The sequence below is a fragment of the Microchirus variegatus genome (genome assembly GCF_963457635.1).
Source record: "Microchirus variegatus genome assembly, chromosome: 12".
Lineage (NCBI taxonomy): Eukaryota > Metazoa > Chordata > Actinopteri > Pleuronectiformes > Soleidae > Microchirus > Microchirus variegatus.
In genome coordinates this window covers 19,247,045-19,270,439 of record NC_139813.1, presented here as the reverse complement: position 1 = coordinate 19,270,439, position 23,395 = coordinate 19,247,045, and the positions used below count along the sequence as shown (strand labels likewise).

Sequence of the window (23,395 nt, the reverse complement as noted above, 5' to 3'; positions counted from 1 at the left end):
ATGGCTCTAATGGTTCACCTGAAGGCGGTCGATCACCTTCGGGGGAAAAGTGACAGGATCGCCAAAGTTTCATTCAGAGGTAAGAACATCGTCACCGCACACATTTATGGAGATTATAATCTGGTTCCGTTGACGGGAGATGATCTGATGTCCGGGCTGCGTAAAAAAAGTTAGAGGGAAGCGCTCTTTTCTTTCATCAGCGCTGCTTCTTCATGGAAATTATGGTTTTCTCCAACAAGAAATCATAAAATATGAGATACTATAAGGATACATCAAATAATCCCTGAAACCGTTTAGACTGCAGTGGCGTGCACAGGCGTTTGAGGGTACAGGGGCTCAGTTGAAAAACAGGGACACCCTTTCATAAGCATTCATTATAATTTATTCTTAAAAGGTACTACATCTAGTGCTTCAGCATGTATTCAAACACACTTGTGGAGATATATATGTCTATATTCAACAAGCTTCTACAAAATCACTGCAAAATGAAATTACAACTCCAATTTTTTGACTTTTAAGTCAGGAACTGATGCTATATGGGTTAAAAATAACAATAATAAAAAGTAGAATACCATAGGAGCAAAAGCGCAAAAATTGCCAAAAAGTGAATGTTCAATCCAAAATGGCGGCCTTCCTGTTGGGTTTGGAACATGACCATAATGGAATTTCTTCTTCAACCCGACCTTCTACACACGTGTACCGATTTTCGTGCATGTACGATAAACCTCCTGCTCTATAGCAACATTTTTCTTGGGGGACAGCTCAGTTATTTGCCCCTCCTACACCACATCCAATTTTCAACGCACATTCACCACGAACCACTTTCAGACGTAAAATTGTGGCCAGGACTGATGCGATCACAAAGTTCCGTCAGTGTTGGGGGTGCTGCTAAAATCAGAAATCACAAAAAGGACTTTTATAGAAATTACATTACTGCTATTTATATTACCTACATAATAGAAAATCTATTTGTTGCTGGAATTGTACAAATGGTAACGGTGTCATAACTTTTTACTCATAAAGCACAAAGGGCCAAAGGCCACGGGGTTACATTTGTTTCGGCTGATGGTATTGATTACTAAGGAGAATCACAGAGGTGTGTGCGTGCGTGTGTGTGCGTCTTTGTCGTACCTTCAGGGAAGCTGCCACTAGTTCTTTGCCGCCTCACAGCCTCTTATCATCATATCCTGTGTCCTGCTGTTCAGACACAACGGGAATCAGGAAAACGTTCTATGTATTATTTCATCCCCTGTGTGTGTGTGTGTGGAAGAGAGGTGTGGAAGAGAGGTGTGTGTGTGTTTCAGCACCCTGGACAGCGATAACTTTACTACAGTAATAGATGACAGGTGTTTCGTCTTTGCTGCTCTTCTGTCAGACATCAAGGCTAAGTTGGATCTACTTCCTCCTCCTCCACCTCCTCCTCCTCCTCCTCCTCCTCCTCCTCCTCCTCTCTCAGCTCCTGAGTGTGTGAGTGTGCTCATGGTTAAAGGATGGGTTTCACCGCTGTGCTCTGTGCCTGTGCTGCAGTGATTCTGTTCTTACGCCAAACCATGTCATTCACTGTGAGAATTCCTTTGTCTCCCCACAGTCCGACTGTCAGAACAGCATGAACACAGGACCATTTGTGTTCATGCTGTGTTGTTGTTGTTGTTGTTTTTTTTCAATTTACTCCAAGTGCCGTTTCAATTTCAACATGTGCCATTTACTGGTGTTTGCGATCCTTTTAAATAGGAGAGACAGGAGTTTGCATAAAACCTTCCTCAGCAGAACAGGACAGATAACAGATGTCACCTGTAAAAAAAGAAACATAAACACATTTGCTAATGGTGCTTCCAATAAAATGTTACACACCCCTTAGATCCACGATGGAGGTCTTCCTGGTAAAATCAAAAACAACAGAGTAACTCCTATAATCTCAGAGTATATCAGCGCAAAAACCTTAGGCTCAGCTGTTCCACCGCTCGTATAAAGACAAATACTGATCTTCTCCTTTAAATATTAATACGGCGTTCGCTACGCCAGTTCACATATTTACAAGTTATGGAGCAACGTTATCGTTAATTTGGAGTGAGTAAAATCCCATATTTACTCTGTGTTCGCTTCCTGAGGGAAATACTAAAGCTCTAGAATGTTCACAGCGAGTTTTGAGCAGAGATTAAAAAAAAACATTAATATCTCTTTTCCTGTATATATGTATATTTCTCCAACATCACTAAAAAACAATGTCAAATACATGATTTATTTGACCCATTTCCAAGTTTCCTCTCTGTTAGCTGAATGGGAAAGTCATGCTATACTTTATTATATACCTAAATGTAGTTAGTGTCCAAATGTTTATCGTGGTAGAGGCAATAATGGGAAATGCCCACAAGAAGGGTCAGTGTATGTTATTTGCCTCTTGGGTTTTATGTCGTCGGCTAATTAGTCTGAGATCAACCTGCTCTGAAGCGTAAAGCTGAGAGGCGGAGCTACAGATGATCATTTCCTGCATGTGCCCTTTAGTATGACTGTAAGCTTTTCTGAATACACTGTACTATACAGTGCACACTATACTATTATAGTTGGGATAACAATAATCAGTATTTTTACATGTGAAATCATTATTAGAAGTGCTTCTTTATGTATAGAAAGATCGTTGGTACAACCCAGAGGTGGTAGGCTCTATAAATAAATGACTTAATTTGAGTTTTCAGGTGTAAAGTGGGTGTTTTTGATATTTATGGGTCGTGGAGAGCAGAGAGTCCCAGGAAATGTTTGATTTAAGAAGGGATTAAAACTGTCAGACATCCTCCACTTAATTTCTTTTGTTTACTTCTGTTTTCTATAACGGCATTTATGGCATAAAAAATAAATTACAGTACTACTAATTACTACAATTACTTGACTGGAAAGAGGACATTTATTTATCCCTGTCTCTTTTGCCTGTTTCCTCTCCATAATTTTATTTAACATATGCCATGGATTTTAATCACCTGATACATATTCTGTGGCTCTCAGATCAGTTTTGCATCCCAGTGTCTTCCGCTGCTCTGGGTTGAGTTATTTTTTCCTGTCGTCAGAGCGAATAATGCTTTCAGCTCAAACTTCCTGTCTGGAGAGGAAGAGGCCAGGAAGTGCAACCCCCCCCCCCCCCCCCCCGTTTCCTCCAATCAACACCACACCACCCTGCATATCAAAACATAAATGAGCTTTAGAAGAAAATGGTGCCATGTTTTGTGAGGTTCACATAATCCAGAATCTATTATGTGAGAATAAAAGGCATAAAAAAGGTGGCCCATTATTATCTAAAACTGAATAATGCAAAATATCTTCAAAAGCCTCGTCATCTTTGATGATGAATCCTTCGCTCGCTGCACGATCACAAGCGAGCGTTTAATGAGACGTGACGTTCGTGAGAATCAAACGGTAAAAACTCACGGCATTATCCTCACTCTGGTGACACCGTGTCAGAATCAGATGTTCCGTTCCTCTCCATGTCCAACTCTTTTCTTTTTTTTTTTTACCCACTTCAAACTCTCAGTCTCTTTATATCCACTCTGCTGCGTGAACGCTTCATTTACTTATCTTCTAAACTCTGACTCTTCCAATTTCTCACACTGAAACACAGAGAGAGAGAGAGAGAGAGAGTTGTGTAATGCACGACCGCATCCAGCAGACGTCATTTAGATTCAGCGAACCTCCCTCAGGTGTTCTTTTCTATCGTCTCCCCTGATGTAGATATTTACTGTTGCTTATTTTTAAATTGCGGCTCCTGTTTGGGATGCAAAACATTCTCGGCTCAGGAATTGGTTTCGGAAATGAAATCACAGCGTGGAAGAACAAGTGTGAGATGCCAGCGGGCGAGAAGGGACTTATAGTCTGAACATTAAAACAGATTAAAATAATCTTATTATTTATTTTAGTTTTTTCCTGGTTCTGATGTTTGTTCTTTCTAGCTCCAGGTAAAACTGGAGGAAAACAGCAGCTTCCTTTTTGTGTGTTTGTGTGTGTTGGTTTAAATCATTCACAGTGTTCTGCATCCCTTTCATCTCCCGTCTCTGCGTTTGAAATAATAATAATAATAATAAAAAAAAGAGTCTGTGCTTCTTTTTGTTTCTTCCATCACATGTTGATTCTCTTATCATCCCCCCTGCCGTCTATCATTTTTTACTCCAACCTATTGATTCCATCAAGGACGAGAGCTGTTGTGATTTGACAGAACGTCGTGCTGCGGAGCAGCTTATGTAAGCTTCACATTATCTGCTTTTTGAACGCCTCATCTTTAGGCAAATGAAAACACAACTATGACTGAATAATGTAGGAGGGACGTGTTCTCTCTCTCTCTCTTGCTGCCTCTCTGACATGTGAGTGCTGTCACAAAGGTATTACATTAGATAAACTGGATATTTCAAAGGACGTGGGGATTTGTAAGGTTGCAGCGCTTCAAAAAAGTATCCTGAAGAGGCAGACGCTTTTATGCCTTAACTCAAGGTTTCTTTGCTCTTGGATGTGAGATAAGAAGCTTTCAGCGCTGATAATAACGCACAGATATGTCAGAGTCTGTTTGTTTTCATTCAGACATATTTTTATTATAATTTTTATTGCAGCCAAACCAACACGAGCTGTAATTAACTTCTTGTGTACACACGTGGGTGTGTGTGTGTGTGTGTGTTTGCATTATGCGTTTCGCACACATCATCTATCCAACATCGACACCCGCACAAAGCCCCGCAAACGCACACACAGACGGCGCTCGGGCACCATTCACGAGTGTCACAAAGCAACACCAGGTTTACAGCGATGCGTGAGTGAGTCAGGTTAGTGTGCAGTGAATAACCTGGAACACACCTGAGCAAAAAGTACTCAAAATGTTTAAAATCGGATTGAAATTGTGAAATTTTGGCTCACTTGGGTCGAAAATTGTCTAATTTTGTGATTTCTGGACAATTATTGCTACTTTATATCGCTACTAAAATAATGCGATATAAATCTAATCATAACTTTGACTCAACAACACGTGTCTGTGCTGAATATGTGACCTATAAACACAGGCCCCCAGGATGTCCATATAAGGAGTTGCGCAGTATTCCCACGGCAATTTAAGGATTGAGACCTTTTAAATATTAAAAGTTATCAAGAATAGCGTATTACTTCGATTGAGTACTTGCAGCCTATAATTAGGTCGAAGGTATGAATGCCAAGTCAGAAATGTTTAGTTTTTTGTTTAAATGTGATCTGTTGAACACACTCCCTTACTGATATGCTGTAATTTTTCATTCATAACGCATCAATATATGAGCAATATGGATTGCATCAGTTTAAAGAGCCCCTCCAAATCCAATCTTCATCATACTATATGTATATATATATTTTAAGTGAAGCTTTATTTTGAAAAATAACCATAGCTGTACTGTATTACATTAATGTGCAGTACTCTGGGTTGTAAAAAATACCTCATGCTCAGTCATCCACATTCATTTACAATGCCATTATTTTACTTGTTAATGTTGCGTCAACCACTAAATTCCTTGTTCTCTTCCAGGTTTGTCCTTCTACAGTCGGGTTGCGGAGAACTGTGAGGAAGTGGCTCACTTTAACGAGGTTAGTATCTTTCCTTTCCATTCACCAACCCGTCTCGATTGTGCAACACGAGAATCGGTACGCCGACGCAAAATGTCGACGCTTTAATTAACGAACGTTGGCGCTCAATGAATCAACCGTATTGTAAGATGTCACTCATAACTGAGATGACCAAGTACCACGCCTTATCTGCTTGTTACCATTCTGAGTCGTACAGTACATGGCGTGATTCTCATTAATGCAAAACGGCTGATGTCCTGCCAAGTGTCTGCTAACGGCTCAGTGCTGCTCACTGATTTGCGATCAGGGACTGAAAGGTGAAGCAGGGATAGTAAACCATGCGTGACGCTGAGCACTGAGCTCAGGGTTAATTAAACAAGACACTCGACCGGTCCACTCTCCACGGCTCAAGTGAAACGAATAATGGCCTCGTTTCAAAAACTGTGAAAAAGACGTGACGCTTCTAGATATGACGCTTCTAGACTATGCATTCTTAGAAATAAGGGTTCCAAAAGGGTCCTTCTACAAGGGAACCATTTGCTTCTGAAAAACCCTTTCCAGAAGAAAGGGTTTCAAGGGTTCTTGGTAACACTAATGGTTCCAGTAAGACTAATGGTTCCTTTAAAACCCCTTTCCTGAATAAAGACTTTTAAAAGGGTTCTTGATGGAACCCTCCAAAAGCCAAAAAGGATTCTCCTATGAGGACAAGCCGAAGAACCTTATATGGTTCTACTTAGCACTTTTATATCTAAGAGTGTAGAACTTCTTTTTAACTGGAAAATGTCCAGTTTAAATCCATTTCAAGCTCAGTGAAAAAGTAATTCTGTACAGCAGCACAGTCTTGACTATTCTTGTCAGAACAATAGGGCTTCGCTTGTGTCCCTCTGGTGCTGCTGCTCTTTCGTGGACATGTTCTCTCCCCCTGTAGGATTCCTCCTCCTGTCACACTGTGAAACCTGCGTTATGTGGGCTTAAAATGCAAAGAGTCGCACAAAGGAATACAGTACACAGGGATCGCGAGAGAGACGCGAGGAAGAAATCCTCACAGAGCAGAAGAAGAGAAGGAACAGAGGCATGAAATGAGGGAACATAAAAGAACAAGTGCATCAAACACACACACACACACACACATTGCCTTCCTCTGGGATTTTTTTCTTCTTTTTAAACTGAGAGAACATTTTTTTCTTCTTTGAACTCGGAAAAGAGGGAGCTGCTTCCTTTTTACTGATAACGGGGGCTTTTGTTTTCAGTCTAATCAGGAGAAAACGGGCGAAGTGACTCCACAGTTTAGTTGAGGCCTTATTTGCTCGTGCACAATCGGTGCAGATCAGCGGAAACGAAAGAAGCGACGCCGCTCTGTCCCTCAGGCCTGAGCACAGCGACTGGTATATGGAAGTCAGTGGCAGCACTGCCGCCGATCACGTGATCTCTTGTGACAGCCTTGTTAGCATCGCTTAACGTCACGGCTAACCCTGACGATGACTCGCGCCTGCAGTAGCTCTGTAAACTGTGTTGTACATTTTGTCTTTGAGCTAACCTCCCCCCACCACCACCACCACTATTGCTACCATGCATTCCAGATATCGTAGAAATTCCTCATCACATCCTCCTTATCCGACGTTTTCGACAAACTTTCCGGACGCTTCAGTGAGCTCGGTCTAGCCTCTGGAATCGGGAGACCCATTAGCATAGAGTTGTGTCTTGTTACGTTATGCATGGAGTAGCAGGACGCCTTTGAACTAGTGTGCCGGGGTTGGGGGCTGGATGGAGAATCTGTATTCATTATTCATTCCATGGTGTGATTTTTTTTTTTTTTTTTCTTGCTTTTAGCTGCAGTACACCAGGGCTTCCCCCTCACTAGTTATACATACTGGAACTGGAGCAAAGAAAGCAGAGAAAGCCCCTGCAGCTGCAGGGTTCACTGCATTTTTGGCCTGTAGATATTTTATGGCAACTACACACATGTGCATGCGTCCATGTCAGAGAGAGTAAATGAGAGAACGCTGGGGGTTTGTTTGGCTTACAAACGAGACGTGGTGAGATTTGAACGATGCAGAACATGGCAAAGGGGATTTTATTCAAACATAATGAGCACAAGTATATTCCCTCTGCAACTGTGATTATGCAGCAGCATTTGTTATATATATATATGTGTGTGTAGTGTTGTGTACATACTGTTGACACCATGTGGACGTGTGATTTTTAACAACACGATTGAGGCTCCCAAGAAATAGCAGATACCAAAAGAGAAAGTAGTTCCTATTTTGATGGTATAGCCCGTGGTAATGCTCCGTCTAGTGCTACATCTATGATATAGTAAATACTGAAGTGAAGCTTAAAGGTGCATTATGTAATAAATCTAAAGCAACTGGCCGTAAAATCCTCCTAATATGTCACAGAGACTCAGGAATAATGTTCATATAACAAACTGAACTCACCAACAACAACAGTACAGACAAAATATTTGCATTAAAAAAAATAGTTTGCAGACTGCAAATCATGTTTATGTTTTGAAATCATGTTTTTGGCGTGTGGCGCCACCTATCGCCGGATACTAATCAATGCAATCAGTAGAGTCTCAGCTGCTGAGCAACCACGGCTTGCCAGTTACGATTGAGCTACAATGGCAGAGAAAAGGAAACCTCAAAGACCTCTGTATTTTGAATTTGAGTGTAGTAACCGTTTTTGGCCACATTCTTACGTATGGCGCCTTTAAATTTTAAAGTCATATTCATTCAGACATGTATTGTCTTCTGCTTTTTTTTAATGTTAAAAAAAATAATAATAATAGTATAAGAGATCAGGACAGGTGGAAAAGGTAGCATAGAATGAGCTTTATTGTTATTTATTGAGCATTTTGTGCAGCTTTCTCTAAACAAGATTAGAAGACATTATGTACAAGTAATAAATAAGAAAAAAATAATAGAAATTGCTAAAACCATAACAAGAAAATAGAAAATGTATAAAATATACTACACTACATGAAAAATGTTATTGTATTGAGAAATACAATAAGCGCTCATAAAAAGTGTACATATGTTCATAATAAAACTGTGCATATTGTGTGAGTGACCGGTTCAGGAGTTACAGTGTAGGGCGACAGTGAGGCGGGGATATGGATGCTATCGCTCGAGGCTAAAGACTATTTCTCGGTGTGTGTTTGTGTGTGTTTTTATTGTTGTGAGACTCTTTCCAGACAAAGAGAGTCCAGGGTGAGTTAAGCAGTGTCTGATCCTGGCAGAGTAGATTGTGTCCGAGTTTCCATGCCCCGCGATGAGCTGACACTTATAGAGCTTGTATCCCTGACTATGAACCTTTTCTGTCTCATACCTTAACCGAGCGATGTGTGTGAGTGTGTAAACATGACCTTAAAAATTAAGATTAACGATTTTGTACAGTTATTATTGCACAACAAGCTTGAAAACACAAACGTGCAGATGTCCCTGTTGTTTTTTTTGGGAGACTCCTAGTGATGCCCACTGGAGGATAAAATGCTGTACCAGCCAGAATAGTGAGGATACTAAAAATTTTATGAACTTCAACATTCAGGTTTTCACATCTCTGAGTTCACTCAAAAAAACAGGAACCTTGAGCAGCTATAGTCTATTCTTTTTGAATGATGGACAGAACGGCAGAATGAAACCGTGTGTTCCGTCACAGATAAGCAAATATAGACTGTAAGAAACGTAATTCCTACAGGAAATGCAGTGAGCCCTGATAATAGAAGGAAACACTAAAGTACTTGCCTAGTTTTTCTTGTGTGTGCAACAGCTTGTGACTCCTCTGCTTTAACGAGTGTCTCTCAGGAGTGACGCGACGGCGCCTCAGGAAACACTGGCACAAACTTTTTTTTTTAAGTGGACGAATCCACTTATCCATGTATGAAAATGTATTTAATTATACATTATGTCTGCTTCTGTAAGAATGCACAAAACAAGAAGGGAGCGAAGTAGGTCAGGTTACAGTTTTTTTTGTACTCAGCTAAGTATAGGGCGAAATGGATTTCAGTCTCCAAGTTAAACCACTTGAGATAAAATAAGAAATCTATAAATGTTTGATTCAAAATTATACACTATCGTTCAAAAGTATAAATCTTTTGTGTTTTCCATTTAAAATTCACACTTTTATTCATCTAAAGAGTTGCAAAATTAGAAAATATAGTCAAGACATTGACTGGTTTTCAGCTGTGCTAACATCATTACACAAGGGTTTTCATCCAATAGCCTTCTAACTGATGATTAGCAAACACAATGTACCATTAAGAACACAGGAAATGGGCCTCTATACACCTATGAACATATTGCATTAAAAATTAAAAGCCAGACATTTGAAGCTAGAATAGTCGTTTACCACATTAACAATGTATAGAGTGTATTTATGATTCATTTAATGTTATGTTCATTGAAAAAAAAGTGATTTTCCTTCAAAAATAAGGACATTTCTAAGTGACCCCAAACTTTTGAACGATAGTGTGAGATTTACATGTGAGAAATCACATTTTATTATTCCCCTCAAAAATACACGATAAACTTTAAATGTTGGGAAGAAGAAGGAACAATCCACCTCAGCAGAAAAAACAACAACAACAACTTTTTTAAATGAAGGTGTCATCGAACAGCACAATGTTGTGTTTACTTCCAGAAGGTACACTATAGACAGCTTACTTTGACAAGTCTGTTGTTCATTATCTCAGCACCATCTGGTCCTCAACAGCAGGAACTGAGGAGATATTTGCAGATTTATTAGAGTCGCCCCTGAAGCAAAAATGACATTTTGTTGGATGAAGTGGATAAAAAGGCTCTTACCTGTTAAAGAATGTGACTCCAACCTGAGTTATTTAAAAATATTATTCATTTTATATGAAGGTTAAACTCACTCTTAAAGTACTAGTAGTATTTTTGATATAAATAGTGCATGCTTTTGACCGCCACAATCAAGTTTATACGTTCTGTTTTTGTTATTGTGGCTGTATGGAATATTCTGACTGGATTAAAATGACTACAATGATCCCGTGACATTTCATTTGAGACTATAAATGATGGGGGAGAATGACCTATGAGAAACAGGAAATGAAATGAAAACAGTGCCCGACATTGAAATTGAAATTGAAAAAAAAAAAAAAAAAGTCAATCGAGACCTGATCAGTGTTGGTGGTAGAGGGATGAGCATGTGGTCGGCAGCGCTGTCAAGATGGATTTCTTCTTCTTTTTCTCTCTCTTTTCGTTTCATCTCGACACAAACAGTGCAATCCACTCAAAATAGGATTTTTGGCCTTCGGGGTCACAGAGGAATTGTTCGTCCTATGGTTTTTGAGAAATGCCATTAGGATTCACCTTGGATGTCTAATGAAAATTGGATTTATTTTGAGAGGTTTACATTAAATTGAGATTTCCTGACTGCAAGTTTCATTTCATATGAACTGGAAACTAATTCATATGCAGCACAAAACACTTTTATATATTGTATAATATATTTCTACAAGTACATACACTTGGGAGTCCAGATACAGTCGAAGGTGTTGCTACAAAAGTAGTGGATGAAAACTTTGTAAAATGCAGAACCAAAAATAGAATGATATTTAAAGAAGCAGAATAATGAAAAGGTGAAACTCCTGTAGTTGGACTCTCTTCTATGTTACATGACAGCTTCCTCTAACAAAACAGAAAAAGTATTTTTTCTCCCACTCCTAATTATCAAATAGCATGTGGAGTTTACAGATAAAGCTCTCTGTAATGAGGCAGCTGCTTGTGCTCTGCCTCTTCCTGCAGTCTGTCTTCTTTTATCTTCGTTTTTTTAAGCGAACATCTTAATGTATATTAGAGTCTGAGTTCTGCTTTCGCTACAAGCCAGAGAGAGGACTACAGGCTGTAAATACACATAACATATTGTTTGTAATTAATCATCAGAACGATGGTTTCACCTCCCTGTGTCCATGGTAACGGTGATGAGATATCAAAGGCCAGTATGCGGGGAAGAAGAAGAGGGTGATGGTGGTGGTGGTATAGGATGAGGGCGGCCCGGTCATTCATCTGTGCTCACCACTGTGCTGCAGCGTGGGAACACAGCAGTAATAGCTGCTCTTCAGAATGCAGCGTTTAGCCCCTGTGATTGTCCGCCGCGGCCTTAAAGCTTCCGGTTAACCACATCGTACCTGTCACTGTTAATGGGGGGGCCTCACTTCGCCAATTAGGCGGCATACATGCAACACAGGGGGTGGGGGGTTATGGTCAGAATCTGGAGTAATAACGTGCATGTTTTTGGTAGATTTACGCACTAAAAATGTCCGACTGCACTTTTTGGCTTAGAAAATGCCAAGTTTTCCAGAATAACTTTCAATATTTGGCAGTTACTTACAATTTTACTGCATGTTCAAATAGTGTGTTAACAATTTCAAACGAAAATGCCACTGTAGTTGTACATGAACACCAGATTTTTATAGTGTTATATTTGAAGTTATTTACTCTATTTATTTTCTATTTTGTAAATATGTATTATATAAATATGTTAATTCGGGGTTTGATGGGAATTGAGTAGCGGAGAAGGAGTAGGTTTAAATAAGCTTATGCTTCATCCTACTGCTTTTCGGAGATGTTGGGTTCATATTATTATTGTTTTGACTAAACCCATTGGTTTAGTTTTACTTTCTTACCCGCACATGTTCGAAATAAAGCATTCATTCATTCATTCATTCATTCAAAGTTGAACAGTGTAAAACATTATTTAAAATAACATTTGTCTGACTTTTTGCCTCAATGTCCAAAAAAACAGACCAAACAATGGAAACTACTGTATGTGCAGGCGTTTTTTTTCCCAACTCTCTCGTCTCTGGTGCAACATCGCGAGTGAAATTACCGTAATAACCACACGATGGGTTTTGACGTGCAACTTCTCATCTTTCAGAAACCGTTGGAATTTTCCCAATAGCACGAACCGTCTGCGATACTCTCGGCGTTAAAGGATTAAAATATCCACACATATCACATCACAAAATCTGTGAGATACATTATTTCCAAACAGGCCGCTGTTGCGTTGCATTGCACCAGGTTTGCATCAGTCAGTGTTTGAAGAGCAGTGTCTGCAGACGGCTTTGAGTCCAAGTGGTGCACAATCGTCCTCTGCAAGAGAAGGTGTGACCTCAGTGTGAGTTTAGAAGCTCAAACTAAACCATCAGGACTATAAGTGAGAGGCACTTTCAGTATGAACAGTAAAAGTCTATGCAGAGATCTCCAGCAAGTAGCTCTCAGTCTCTTTCCAAGTACAGCTCGCCAAAAGGTTTGGGTGAGCGTGCAGATGAAATACCAAATTAAAAGATAATCCATTTCTCTCTACTGCCTTTGCACTTTTACAGGACATAATAAATATGAGTATAGGGGAAAACGCTACGCTTGACAAATGTGAATATTCTGCAGCTTAATGTCGCGTAGCACAATGTGGAACTGGAAAAGAAGCAGCACTCTTGTTAAAGGAATGCACTCCTGTAACCAAACTGCATTCGATTGGTAATCTATTAAAACTTTGTTAACGGCTGAAGCACATCGAAGCTTTGTGTGTTATCGGCTCTCGTTTTAATTTGTCTGCACTTTGTTGGGGCGAACTGAAACCACGGCGAGTACTCCATCACGTCCATCACGTCCATCATGGTGGCTCTGGACGCATTAGGCTAACATTAAGAGCTCACTCCTTCACATTGTGGATTCCACAGTGGTGTGTGTGTGTGTGTGTGTGTGTGTGTGTGTGTGTGTGTGTGTGTGTGTGTGTGTGTGTGTGTGTGTGTGTGTGTGTGTGTGTGTGTGTGTGTGTGTGAGTGTTACACCACAGATAAGTGAGGGTGCTGAGATGCATGAAATCGAGTGCTTCAAAGTAGAATCATAATACATGTTTGCAGGCACAGATTAAAATGAGGAGGGGTTTTTTCCTTAATGTGTGGAAATCACCGTGGTTCGCTCATTGTCCCCGGAGTTAGATCAACGAAACCTAATCATGTTTGCAGTTTGGGGTCTGAGCCAATTAAGGAGCATGTGTGTCATTCGCGGTATTACGTGCGTATAATGCCGTGTATGTGCTGTCATCTGTGCAACATTAACGCCACACTGGGCCTTATATCTCTCTTCCCCTCTCGTGCATCCTCTCAAAACACTCCGGGAGATTTAGCCGTAAACGAGATGTGATGCAGCGCGAGAACCTGATCTCGGGCCAGCAAACATCATCCTGATGGAGTTTTGATCGCTTGAACGTTGTGTGAGGAATTTCCTTGGAGGAGGCAGAAGGGCCGGTCATGCCTGGATGAAGTTTTCGGGGGGGAAACCACAGACTGCAGGGCCTTAGGGGCAAGCGAGCGTCTCCGCAGACATTTGAAGGCAGGTCGACCATTAGCAGGTGGAAACCCCGGGATCTGATAATGAGACAGTCCTGACGGAGTTTCTGCACCGACAGCCTGCACAGCTTTTTACTGAATTCGAAGCCAAGATATCAGCTGGAGGTGAATGAGTTTTAAATCACCTGTGGCACCTCTGTCCTTCATCAGAATCTGTTCCTGAAATACAAGAGCGGAGAGACTCCTCTCTAAATTTCCTTTGATACGTTCATGCATATCATACTTCTCCCATAGATATCATTATAATGCATGTAAATTCTATTCATCTGCGTGAAACCGATTCACGCTGAATGAATTATTCAGCTTGCCAATGCATCCTCAGCAAGAAACAGATACTTTTCCTTTCGAATTTGACTCAATTATTAATGAGGACCTTTAAGGTGTTTGCTGCCTGATATCGAGAGTATAACATTTCATAAGTAAAGTAACAAATGTGGCTTTAGTTTGGTGTTAACAAGCATAAAATGGTGAATTTATTGCTTGTGATCATCATTTTTGATGTTAGTAGAGTATTAGAAGAAGACACAGAGATGTGTTGACTCAGACTTTACTATTTCTAATTAACTGGTGGTGTGTTTCAGGCCCGTACGTACAAAGAGTCTTTACTAATTATCTTGTTTGCTTTGTTTTCATGTCTCTGCATCAGTCTGTCCATGCATTTTGTCCTATATTTGTTGTAAAAGTCAACACCAAGAGGGAATTCACAGATATTCTCTCGTACTCAACGATGATCTGACTCAATTTAAGTGGTTTCAGAGGTCAACGTTTGCTTTGACCTCAGACTTTATTTGCCATGTGCCTGCGCTCAAGAGGATTCTTTCAATTTGAGACAAATGTTCACTTGTATTTGTGTTCAATATTTGCCCCAATTCAAGGTCACTGTGGCCTCACAAAACTTATATTCATCCTTAAGAACATTAGCTTCCTTTTAAGTCAACGTTTGGACGCTATACACTGTAAAACTGGAGAAAATAGTTGGAAACTAAAATCTTTGAGTCATAGAATCTTATCAGTGAATGTCATTCACTTACCGACACTTGACTGTACTTATTTTTTTAGTAAAGATCTAAATCTTGTGGCTTCTTATACGTAGCACAAAGTTGTTAAAAGTTTAGGAAGAAAACAAAAAAGTACCAAATCAACTGAAGCGTCTCCAGCCTGTTATTTCAGAGTGAATTCTAATTCTAAGGACCATTATTTATCAACGCTGCTGCTTTCACACTTTTTTTCCTCAAGGATACCCAAGACTTTTTCCATTATAATTATAAGTTTTTCCTGACTTGGCTGTTTTTGCTCCTCATAGAAGAAAATAACCTCTTCAATATTCTCAGTCAGTGATATACAGAACTACCAGGTGATGTTTATGGTAATAAATAAAACATTGTTATAATTTGTTCCTCTGGGACAGCGTCTCCATAGCTGGGAAGGGTTTGTTAGTAAGTCAAGGACACGCTGTGTATAATAAGGGGAGCAGATGTTTGCTGACATGTGGCCTTGAGTCTGCTCCTGGACTCCAGTTGTCTTAAAGGAATAGAATATTTTATTTGCTTTCTGATTGAGATTAAGAGTATTGTGATGAATATCAAATAGAAGGAGGATCTGGTCCAGTGGTTTCTGTAGATCATTGTGCAGAGATTTCAGAAAAATATACTCTGTGACTTACTGCTCTGGATACGACTCTGAAATGTGTTCTTGTTTCCTTTTGTCACATTTGATGAAAAGCAAACAGAGAATAGATTATTAACAGGATGGTCGAATTCGCATTCGTAAACAAGTTATAAGTTTCATGTTTCGCAGTGAGCCATCGCAATTCACCAAAATTCTTGGATGGGTCTAGTACAATTTGACATGTTTTTCATCTTCCTAGGATAAACGACATCAGACGAGCAAGCTCAGTTACAAAACATGCGAAGCGCCAACATATACGCCAAATCCACGATAGCTAACTTCCTGTTGATTTGAGGTCATGGTGTCAAAAGGATTTTTTGTTCGTCTTGTGCCGGACAATGGTCCCACCAAATTTGGCGAAATTCAGCACAACTAAATTTTCGCGCGTTCCATAGGGCACCTGACCTAATTCAATTATTTTATTGAATTTTTCAACAGTTCTGATGTGTGTGGCAAATAATAATAATAATAATAATAATAATCCTTGAATTACAATAGCACCCTTGTGCGCGAGGTCCCTAATTAACTGTTTTTTCAAAAACAAACAATTCCAAGGCATCTTAGGCCACTTAATTAAATTCTCACACAATTAATAGAACATGCTCTTAACCCTTTATCGGGCAAATAACCAATTTGACCAATCATTGCAGTTCTAAAAAGCAAAACGTACGGTCATCCGGCTTGGTCTTCTCCTGCAACTACAGTAATATTTCAAAATTGTTTCTTGTATATTCGTATACGTATATGGGCAAGGAACCATATATGGCTCTTTCATGGAGCTTTGTTTTTTTTTTTTTTTTTACAGACTTTCCGATGGCCCATTGCCAGCAGACTGGATGGAAACGAGATGCTGGAAATCCAAGTGTACAATTACAGCAAAGTCTTCTCCAACAGGTAAGTGTGTGCTGCTGCTGCTGCACATACTGTGTTAAAACACATTTCCCCACAGCAAATTATAGGGTTTCCACAGTAAACTGTGTCCGCGGTTTCTGTGCCTCTCCTGTCGAAGCCTCTGACCAATTCAGAATGACACACAGCATGTGTTCTCCAGCTGAAACCAGATAAGCCCCATCGGCCCCGAGAGTGTGTTCTAAAGTGACTCAATTTAGAGCGTAACAGACTGCACAGCACTGAGCTGCTCTCCACCATGAATGAGTTTCACATCAGGAGGAAGTGTGGAAGTAATGAAATAGCCTCAGTTCCTCCAGTAATGGTGCGCATTTGTCATTTAACACACAGCAAAACACTCGCATGCCCAAACACTGTGTTGTTGTGAATAAGGCTACTTGATCAAAATGTCAAATACTTCAATTACTAAGTGTGTGATTGTACCGCATCTGATCACTATTCCAACAGTTTGCTGCTGCAATTTGCTGTTTGACAAATCACGACAGGAGGAGGTTGAATTTCAGTCACGAGCCAATGACGGTTCTTCTGTTAATGTGCAAAGTGCTCTTGGGCAAGAAGCTACTCCTGTACTGCACTGTAACTACTTCATAGTCAGTGTAGAGCCATACGTACATGTATAGAAACAGCAGTTCTCAACTTCCCATCAATCAACGTTTAATACTTTCTTAATCTTTTCTTTCCCTTGACGCAGAAAAATTAGAATTTCGGACTTAAAGCAAACCTGAAAAGACTTACACCGTCCTTCTTTCCTTCAGAAACCATTGTACCAACAAACTAATCTGACTAGCTGAACCAAAGCAACCAAAGCAATCAAAACCTGGGAGCTGCTGAGATGATTGAAGTTGCTGCAACACATTTTAACCAAGAAAAACAATTACCACACATTCCCCTCCATATCTGGTTGATGGAGGCCTGAGAGTTTGTTTCATAGTTAACAAAGATCAGTTTGACCTACTTCTTTGGCCCTAGTATCAAAAGAATGCTCTGAAAGTGCTTGCTGCATTTTACAAAATGTTGATCTATTTTCATCTTGGGGCGACACGGAGGCACCCAGAAAAAGAGTTGTGTGCACAAAACTGCACATGAATGGCCCCTAAGAAGGTTTAGCAGCTATTGTTGTCGTGCCACTTCTCAGCTTGTGGTTGATGTTTCCACATTTTAAGTCATAAGTCATCACCAGCTGACTGTGGCTGTGTCAGTGATCCTGTCCATCTCCTGTAACCGTAACAAATCCAATCAGATCGTCAATGTCTCCAGACTAAGGACAAATTATCGCCACCCACTCAGCTTGTTTGTGTAGGTAGTAATTAGTGTGTGCGTGCGTGTGGTTGTCGTCATGTTTTATCGGCGACGTGCGTGTGTGTGCCACTCATTGCATTTTAGGTGATGGCACATTTCTCATCGACTTAAAAAGAACTAAAAGTAAGTGGCAGGTACGCAAACAAATGTTGTGTTTGCTCTGCGTCAAAGGCAGCCTCTGACGTCACCATGATCTTTGTGGTGTAATTGCATGGAAAAGGAAAGGAAAGCAGAATGAGAAACACAAAGTCACTACATGGAGAAAGTCTGAGAAGTTGTTAGAGAACTATCATCAACTCAAGCTGTATACAAACAGTCATGGTTGTCACATAGCGCCTTCTTCCTCTTGTTAATCAGCATGCAGGTGTTAGCGTTCACCTCAAAGCACTTCTGAGACATAACGCCTCCATACTTGTCACCATTATCAGTCCCTGGTACAGGCCTCAGACAAGCAATTAGCTAGTGCTCATAAAAACATACATAAATAAAATATGGTTTTCATTTGGAGGTGTATCCTGCACCGCTTTGATGTTTCCACATTTGAAAAGTCATCAGATGGCTGTTTAATCCTGTCCATCTCCTGTAGCTACAGCAAAATCAAAATCCAATCAGGTCATTATTAAATTATACCCACCCACCCAGTCATTAAAACTTTTCTATATTTATGTGTGTGTCTATAAGCAATCAGCTCATAAAAACTATACATAAAATGTGGTTTTTCAGAAACAAACTTGTCAGCCGTTTTTAATCAGATGCTATTGAGAAACTTAAACATACTACTGAGATAACATAACATGACATAACATAGCATAACAGCTGATGTGTACACACACACAGACGCACTCTTGCATGCACTTAAACAGACACGCAAAAAAAAAAAAAAAAACACAACCCACAACCCAACACACGTTCATTTAAGTGGATAAATAATTCAAGGTGAGTCAAAGCTGGTGTTGTTCTCACACGTTCTCCATATGTCTCCGTGCTGCGTCATTACCACGGTAACACAACAAAGTGTGCACACGACGGTCAGTGTCACACCCTGCACCGACGCGTCTGCGATCGCATTACCACGACACAAAGACGAGGCAGTGATGTGTGATTATGAGGGGCCATGTAGGCCATAATTCCTTTTTTTTTACCTCTCACATACACAATTTTACCTCTCACATACACAATTTTAACTCACACATTCACAATTTTACCTCTCACATACAATTGTTTTGCCTCTCACATACTCTTTTACCTTTCACATACAATTGTTTTACCTCTCACATGTAATGTGTAAAAACATTTAATTTATGAGGTAAAAACATTTAATGTATGAGGTAGAAACATTTAATGTGTGAGCTAAAATTGTGTATGTGAGAGGTAAAATTGTGTATGTGAGAGGTAAAATTGTGTATGTGAGAGGTAAAAAAAGGAATTATGGCCTACACGGCCCCTCATATGTGATGGTGTCTGTGCAGTAGCAACATATACGTCCGGTATTATTATCTGTTTTCCTTGGAGATGAGAGGAGGCCATATGACTGCTAAAGTTGTAATAGTTATGGATTTTTCATAATTTTTATTTATTTATTTTTTGATATTATTAAGTTTTAGTTTAGATTTTGTCAGTTTTAGTGTTAGTTTTTGTAATATGGAGTATTTGCCATGTGCCAGATGCACAAAACACATTTACAAAGACAAAAAAACAAAGCACATTTTCACTACAAACACGATTCATTTTCAGTAAGTTACCGTTTTAAACTCTAGTTCTCGTTATTTCAATAGTTTTCCTTAACTATAATAACCTTGGTGACTGCCCGGAGGTTCTTGGACGACCATCAGAATACGAGTTAATACGATTTGAAGTGAACAAAGGCAACATTTCTGGCCTGAATACATCACAACTGGTTAAGTTATGTTGTGTCAGAAAAATAAACTCTAACTTGCAGCATTAGCGGTTTGTGTTCCCAAGGCAAGAATCTAACTTTTCTGCCTCGTAACCCTTAAAAATTCAAAGGTCATAAATGGCCGCCGTCCTCTGACGCCTCTGCTTCTCGACAATAACAAAGCACAACCATCTTATCTGTTTTAGTTTGAGTCTGGACAGGCAGTCCGACCACGGGCAGTCTTTATTTGAATGACACAAATCCACCGGTGCTGTGAGTTTTTCTACGACATAAAAGCTACAGGGAATCAATGCAGTGCAGGGTCATCCGAGGACCTGAGCTGGAGCTCATCGACCGCGTGCTTCACACATTTATTAACTCATGATAAAGCGTCACTCACTGCAAATAGTGTGGTGCTATAATGTGTGAGCGCTGTAAAGTGTCGTGCAGTGGTTTCAGCATCAAATATAATCCCATTTATTCTTAATGTTTTAATGCAAAGCTTATTTGCATTAGCTCAGAGGCTTGTGTGTGCCTCTCACTTGGACATATTTAATATTGTAGGGATAAAGTACAGATGACTAAATGCACTCTCCACTATGTGGGAAGCAAATATGGAAATAATGTGACTCCTAATTTGTTTCTAAATGAATGTCCACTGAGCTGGAAACTCATTTGTAACTTCTGTTGAAAGCTTCTTTTTTTCTGGACTGTTATAATAAAATTAAATAAAACAGAAGCACAGACTAATTATGCTGGTACACAGAGCTCGTACAGGGACTAAAAACGTGATATAAAATTGGGGGCAGTTGAATATATTTGAATGTTATTAAAAAAAATATTAGTTGGTTAAATCACTTGAACCTTAACTGCTAGGAAGCGCGTCCATACATTCCTCACTTTTACGCTCATTAATTTTCCATAATCATTTACATCTACTTAGAAATGCCTGCTCATTATTCCTATAATTGTTAAAAATGACCCATTTATACGGTGGCCAACAGGGGGAGAAAACTGATTCAAAAGCACAAACAAAAACAAATGCAACGTGAGAAACACACTGCAAAAGAAACAAATTATCTGCAGAAAGCCAAAACACAAGCATCAACAGAAACACGCTGCAAAAACAAAACGATAAGACAAAAATGAGAAAAAAAGACGAGCACAAGAGGAAACACAAGCATGAGAGGAAACACAAGCAGGAGAAGAAACACAAGCAGGAGAAGAAACACAAGCAGGAGAGGAAACACAAGCTTCAGCCGACTGAAGCTCTGTAATGTACACGAGTGTGATTATAAACACACACGATGTATGAACACGTGACTCAAACTTTGAGCACAAATGAACATCAGTTCTACTGCAGAAACTCTGACACACTGATCGATGAGGAGGTATTTTAAAATTCTGGCGGTGCAGCTCCATGAATCTCTTTGAAATATATATATATACATGTATATATATATATATATATATATATATATATATATATATATATATATATATATATATATATATAAGAAACTTCTGAGGTACTTTCTCGCTTATTTCAAAAGTGAATGCACATATTCAGTATGTTCGGTTTCCTTTAATGTTGAATTGCTCTGTGCATCCTGGTCAGATGAAGTGAGATAAGAATGTTTACAGATAATTCACGTAGCTGCCTCTCGCTTAAACGAAATCTCCCTTCCTTTCTTTCTCATCTCCTGATTTCAGCACTAAATCGAGTCATTTGTTTTCCTTTCCTTCTTAAGTTTCTTTTTTTTTTTTTTTATCTCCACATCAGCCTCTCTGGTTTTCATTAAAAACCCCAGCGCTGAGATTTGTAGCCGAGCAACAGGGTTTTTGTGGGACACAAATGAACTCCCTCATGTTGACAATGCTAAATTGCAAACATGAGCTTTGTAACGGTTTAAATTAATCTTGTTTTTCTTTTGTTTTAAGCATTCAAATTAGTGGTTTGTTTTGGGTTGTTTTTTGCATGAACATATTTTTGGTCCACACTGGCATTTTCTCAACAGACACAGGATGAATATTTACTTACTTTGGTGATTTTCTACATTTTTATCTACACAGCACCAACAGCAAGTGATATTGATATGGATATTTTTTTAATATATTTTTCTGTCCCTTTTCTCTTTTTAGATTTTAATCAAAAAACATTGGGTCAAATTTGGATAGGATTTTTTTATTTTTTTTATGTTTATGTTCAATTTCTCCCATGATGCATCTGTCCTTTGCAGCAAACACACAAAAAGCAAAGAAACCACACACCTGATGGACAGTGACAGTGGAAACAGGCATAATGGCCTTCTCTGGTGTTTGTGGTTGGGGGAAAAAATCTTGTGTGTGTGTGTGTGTGTGTGTGTGTGTGTGTGTGTGTGTGTGTGTGTCTGTGTGTGTGCGAGAGAGAGTATTGACTGTTCCTGTTTTTCCTTCTCTACTATACACACACACACAGGTTTGAGCAGCTATCCTTTTAAGGCCTCCCATTCATTTGGACAGCCTAACCAAAGCCTTATCGCTAACCGTAACCCAACCACAATTCAAATTATAGTCCTTGTCCTGACAAGGTCAGGATTCCTACCAGAAAAAGTCCTAAAGAGGCAACAAATACACACATACACACACACACCTGTCTGCTGTATCATTTCCATTTCACACTGTCCACACAGCTGAGTTGCCAGCAGCTGTGCTTGGATTAGTGCAGCCCTTCGAGAATCATCCTGTCACTCTTGTACTCTTCTCTCCACAAATCAGTTTTTTAATTAATTAATTAATTTATATTTTTGCAAAAAAAGAAACTTGAAGCTCACAGGTAACACAAACTGAAAGGGAAGGAAGCTCTGAATTATGAATGCAGACGAAAGTAAATTGTTTGAAGCGCGCGGCCCCGCGATCAATAATGAATGGCGTTCCTTTTGAAGTGCTCAAAAAAAAGTGAGCGGGAACACGATAGGCCCTCGGCTCAATTATTCAACGCTTGTACACACATTACAATGACTGAAAGGAAACGTCGGACCCTTCGCTTTTCCGATTAGCGCCGGGTACATTGATCACCACTGTCCCCGGTGAAGGGGAGCGACAGGGTTTTTTTTTTTAGATCTTTCAAAGTAAAAGTCTCTCCTTCAAAGAGAAGTTTTGCATCAAAGTATCATCAATAATGTGAACTTTCAAATATGCAAATTTATTCTGCGAGAAAGTCTATGCAGGTGGGTTTTTTTTAACCCCCTCTAATTCAAAGTGAAATCACAGTTTTGAAGCATCACTTTCTCCTTTTAAATTCATCACCACTGACTCAGAGGAAACAGGAAGTGCAAGTGAGGACATGGGATTTATGTCCGGACACACGGAGAAGTAATACCAGAGGTTAAACACTGCCCACTCTCTATTTGCTCGGTGATAAGATGTCACATTTGTTGTTGGTTTTTCATACTGGTGGTGCAGGTGTGCACTGTGTGTGCACTGTGTTCTATTATAGTCCTGCTGGGACACTCACGTACATCATCACTTTGTGCGTGTGTGTGCATGTGTGGTTAAGCTATTGATTGTATGCTTTGGTTTCATGATATCATCTCTCCCCGTGGCCTCGTATCCACAGCGCTGATTGTGGCTGCTCTTTAAAGATCGTCTTCCACTGTGTGTCACATATGCAGGGAAATTAAAAAAATACAGTGCGTCTCACCACGCGCCCGATCGTTATTGCAGATACG

At 39.7% G+C, this 23,395-nt stretch overlaps 1 protein-coding gene across 2 annotated transcripts in view; it reads left to right on the top strand.

Annotated features, from left to right (window-relative positions):
* otofa (otoferlin a) overlaps positions 1–23,395 on the top strand; it is a gene marked incomplete at both ends in the record, with an annotated part of 67,518 nt that continues 44,123 nt past the window's right edge. For both annotated transcript variants that reach the window (XM_083899142.1, XM_083899143.1), the window contains 3 exons: positions 1–79; positions 5,522–5,580; positions 16,407–16,495. In XM_083899142.1, the coding sequence (XP_083755268.1) occupies positions 1–79; positions 5,522–5,580; positions 16,407–16,495 (227 nt within the window). The remainder of the gene's footprint in view (positions 80–5,521; positions 5,581–16,406; positions 16,496–23,395) is intronic.